The sequence below is a fragment of the Montipora capricornis genome, chromosome 3 (assembly GCF_036669925.1).
Source record: "Montipora capricornis isolate CH-2021 chromosome 3, ASM3666992v2, whole genome shotgun sequence".
Lineage (NCBI taxonomy): Eukaryota > Metazoa > Cnidaria > Anthozoa > Scleractinia > Acroporidae > Montipora > Montipora capricornis.
Window position 1 is genome coordinate 46413189 of NC_090885.1, and position 5000 is coordinate 46418188.

Sequence of the window (5000 nt, forward strand, 5' to 3'; positions counted from 1 at the left end):
TCGCGACATGTTGCGATATGTTGGATGATGTTGGAACAAATTTGAAAACGGTCAAAGCTTTCATGCAACATTTTGGATGTTACATGTTGTACTCGTTTGGCTTCGTTCACGCAACATTGTTGCACTAGGGCTGCCCGCTGGTCCACTTGTTGCGCGCCAGGGGTTTGGGGCACATAAACATTGGCATGTTGTGTTGCAAATGTTAAGAATGTTGTGTGCGTTTGAAACCATTTTTGTACTTAAATTGCCCAAATTTTCCTGTCGATGGCATAGAAAAAAAACAATTACATAAGATAGGCATCAAAGGCCAATTTCAAAAAAGCACGTTTTAGGCTTTATGCTGATGAACGCACTATATCGGCTATGGCTGTTAAACTGTGACACGAATAATCCACTTCCTTCTGTAGAAAAATTCATTGCCTAACTAGTGAATTCCACGGTAAATTTCACGCCAAAAAGCGATAACGCATGAATCATGAAGCGATTAGTGCAGTATTGGTTTTTCAAGTTAAATTCACTGTGGAATTCACCAGTTAGGTAAAGAATTTTCCTTGAATAGCCCGAGTTTCAAAAGAAAACAAACAAATCCGCAGCAAGAAAATGGAAAGGAAAAAAAGCCATTTCAGAGTCAACTGTCAAGCCAGCGAATAGGAATCACGCTAAAATTAGAAATCACACACGTACTAGCTCGTGATATGACAGATCGTTAGGCCAAAAAAACGTTCTATTGATGTACTTTATTCCATTTTATCGCATATTGATTTTTTTCTCATTGAATCACTCCAGCTTGGCTTGGAACAAGAATCGGCAAAATACGGCAACCAAGGAAGGTCAAACTTCAAACAAGTTCTCCACCAAAGTACCTGTCCGTGCTTTAAACAAACTTGTGAAAACACGAGCAAGTGATATTTCTCCTTAATTTTACGTGTTTATAACTCAAGGGCAAAATTTTCTTGTCACTGTCGAGGCACATCGTAAAACAGTTAAGCAAACAGGGAAAGAAAATACTATTTCAGTCGCATTTTAGAGCAAAAGAAACAAAGAAACAAGTCCAAAAGAGTACAGATTATTGCTATTTAATTCCAGTTGGGAACAAAGGAAAAAAACGATGAAACCATTTTTTTTATAAATACGCACCATCGTGAAATAACGCACCCGTAAACATAACAAAACGGTTTAGTGTCCAAGAAAAGAATTTGTGGAGTAACTTCTTCCACCAAGTTTGAGCTATTACTGGTATACTGTTTTGTCGTTCTCGCTCTCTTTCTCTCTTCTTTCGTTTCTGTTCTAGTCATAGGTTGTTCAAGCATCATGCAACCTTAACAGATCTTTTAATGATAACCTTACGCCAAAAATTGCCATACAGACAAAATAGCAGCCCAAAAAAAATTTAAAATAAACACAGCTTTAAGTTTATATGCCCCCGATGCTTGACTTGAATAACTGCGTAGCCACAATATATGATATGATACGATATGATATGATGAATCAAAGTGGATTGAGACCGGCGGAAAATGCAGGAAAAAAATATTTTCCAAACCGTTTTACACCTGAACACGAAAAGCGTTGACTGTTAAGAGTTTTAATTGACGCAGTATGGCCGTGTAGCCGCTCGAGCCACAGAAAGCGCGGGAAAAATGAAGCCTCGTTTATGTTTAGGTGAGGTTACTGAGCTCGCGCTGAGCGTGCGAGCTTCGCACTGGGAGCTATTGCAGTGGACTTTACTCATAAAGTCCAATTGTTAGAAACATCGAGTCCTCGCCATTTTTGCAAACTGATCACACTCCATGCCCTGATTAGCAGCTGCCTGCTGCAGCAAATTCTTCACGCCACCCGACTGCTGCTTACCGTTCACACTGAACATGAGTTTTTTTGTTTGGCGGTAGTTGCCTTGGCGTATTGTCTGCGTGACAAATTTCACTTGTTGTCGTTTGATGTATGTTGATACCGGGTCGCTATTTGTGATTCTGTATGCGTCGGCATTGCCAACTGCAAGCTGTAATCGTCGTTTTTGCGATTTTTGCGCCTGTACCCGTTGCGTATCATTCGGCGACATAAACGCATATTTGCGATGTCTAGCGTATCGAGCTGTTTTTGTGTAAGGTTCCAGACTGAGCTTGCATACGTCATTCTCTATCTGATGAATGCGTTGTAAAACGCCATGCGTGTTGATAACTTGACGTAGTCGTTGAGCAGTAATTTGCTCATTGCTGCATATTTGCACTGTGTTAGTGTGATATGTGCATTTATCACCGGTGTGGATCTCATTCTGGTGGTTCCAGGATCCTAACAGTTTGAACGACTCCGAATTGAGACTTTGTACTCTTCAATTTCGAGAATGCTGTGTGGATATGAATTTGTAGTTGAGGATTTGCGTTTCTGTCTTCTTTTCAGACAGTATGACACCCTATTTATCAAGTAGTTTGGTGAGCTGTGAGATGGCAAGCTTCATCTCGTCTTGACTGTTGAAAAATAGCGTCATGTTGTCTGCATATCCGACCCAGTGGTAGCGAGCTGTGCAGCGCATGGTGAGCTCCGCCCTCTCCAATCGTCGGGATAGAGTTTTGCACTTCCACGCCTATGAAACCCAATTTTTCTACAGTTCCGACATGATGGCGTAGGATCCTATCAAATTATGTGCAAAACAGACCAGCAGCCTCCGACCCACGCTGCCGAACCGGATCGGCTGCCATCCAAACTGATATTCTGCTGTATAATGATTCTAGGAATTCGAATGGTCGGCGGACCGACGTTTGATCTAGTCGTTGTAGATACTGGTGAATAAAAAGGCACGTACTGCCAAAATCACTGAATGCAACGTTGGTAGAAAACGCGGGATACGACTTGCGTATTTGAACAGCTCTGGCGAAATGTCGGATGCTAATTTGCCGTTCTTGAGGGAGAAGGTCACCTTGTGAAGTTCCACTGATTTCGATTAGGGCTTCAACGAACTTGACCTGTTTGTTTGCTGTGTCGGTGAGCTCGGAAAGAATTATTCTGGCGGTTTTTTGTTGAAGAAGGGCTTCAAGTTTAATGCCTTCACATTTTGACTCCCGTATCAACTTGAAAATTGTGTCCGCCTCCGTAGCGCGTTTGAAAGCACGCTCCAAGTCACGTTCTTGTTTAAGTCCACATGCAGAGTTGAGGTCCGAAGCCGTCACCGGATTGCCTTGGCGAGTGTTTTGTAATGTTTGGCTCGGCGCTCCCATAGCTGTTGGGGTTCTGGATCGGAATTCAATGGGATTTTCTGTTCGTCGTTTGGGCGGTCCGGGAGGGTGTTGGTGGCCGCCTCCCATAATTTTGTCACTATTTGGCCGTATTGTTGGTCAATAATGTTGGTCAATTGTCTGTCAATTAGAGGAAAAGCAGCTAAAGAACGAAAGATCTCATTCTACGACGGGAAGAAATCGTTATCGAAACGACTACAGATGTCAAACAATATAATCGATAAAAATTGATTGAAACCACTCTTTTTAAATTGGTATTGATTAATGTCGATCACGATTGATTTTTCGATTATCGAATTTCATCGATTGGGCAGGTCGGGAACGTGACCAAAAGTTCTAGCACCATATGTCTGTATTTAGGGATGGACAGGAGATTTTTGGAGGATATCTGCGTTCTGATGACAGTATGCTTTTTCTCATATTATATAATCTTCTGCAGCATATTTGATGGGCAGAGTAATGCTAATTTGCGTTATTTTGTTTAAGGAATATCCGGTGTGGTGTGGTATTGTTCTTGGGAGATGATTGTGCACGACTCACCTTCTAGCCATCCCACAATATCTATCAGAGAGAGGAATTTTATCGAGCAAAGTATTTCAGGATCTGAGGATAAAACAGAAGTAAGCCAGTCAATATGCATTTGGAATCACCCGTACACCTTGCCACTTAATTGTGCGCAACAATGAATCCTTAAAGTGCCCCTGTGACCAAAAAATCAATTATTTTTCTTTGGATTTCAAAAATATGTTAACTAAACACTGAGCGACCAACGTTTTAAGCCTTGATTGTAAACTGGGATTTTCCTATTTAATGGTCCGCCATTACTAATTGCGTGGAAAGATGATGTGGAAAGATAATGTGTGGTAATATGATCTTATAGGGGAACATCATTGATGATTCTAATAACTTTTTAATTACCCCACAATGTGTGATGAACATAAAACTACAGCTTTGGTCACGCACAACCCGAGACTGGAATAAACTCCCCCCCTGATGCACTGAACCTTGATGATAACAATGCTTTAAAAGTGAAACTACTGCACTAACCAGTCCCTGCCAACCACCTGCGTTATACCTTTTCAAGATTTTGCGGGATGAAGTTGTAGATATGCAGTCATATAGTGAATATGGGTAAATAAGTAAATAATAGATATTGATTAGACAACGTTCACTAACATAATGCTGTCACAAATTTAATGAATACGATGATGCCAGGAAAGGTGATGGTCAATTCAGATAGTGATATACCCAAACAACTTCAGATTGAAACTTGCTAAAGTTAATGAAAGTAAGTTGAATTAACTTTCTGATGACGTTGGAAGATAAGATATATATATATATGTTATTCACCAGCTGGGAGGTCCGTATAGGGAAAAACTGTGCCCGAGGTCTTGAGTACGGCCAGAGGTCGCAGGCCAAGAGCACAGTTTTTCTTTATACGGACCGACCTGAGCCGGTGAATAACGTATTTATTTTTTCTGCTTTTTCTTGTGAAAATGAACATGGCAAACTGGTTTGCAGAAAGGTCTTTCTACGTGCTCTACGTCGCACTGTCACAGTTAAAATTAACTTACAACTGAAAAAAGCGGTCCGTTCGCAAAGTTCAAAGAAAAATCATAGATTAACGATAAAACAGAACTTCAAATATCTCTTGGTGCAATAAATGTAAAAAACAAACAGTTATATTTCATGGCAAGCACAGAGAAATCAGATTCTTACCAACAGGCGAATAATTTTCTACGTATTAAAATGCTTTGTCTTGTTGAAAATGAA

The 5000-nt window shown here is 40.6% G+C and overlaps 1 protein-coding gene across 1 annotated transcript in view; it reads left to right on the plus strand.

Moving 5' to 3' along the window:
* LOC138043282 (vesicular glutamate transporter 2-like) overlaps positions 1–5000 on the plus strand; it is a 125626-nt gene that overhangs the window by 54055 nt on the left and 66571 nt on the right. Inside the window, exon 7 of the mRNA XM_068889472.1 lies at positions 3714–3847. Coding sequence (XP_068745573.1) covers positions 3714–3847 — 134 coding nt within the window. The remainder of the gene's footprint in view (positions 1–3713; positions 3848–5000) is intronic.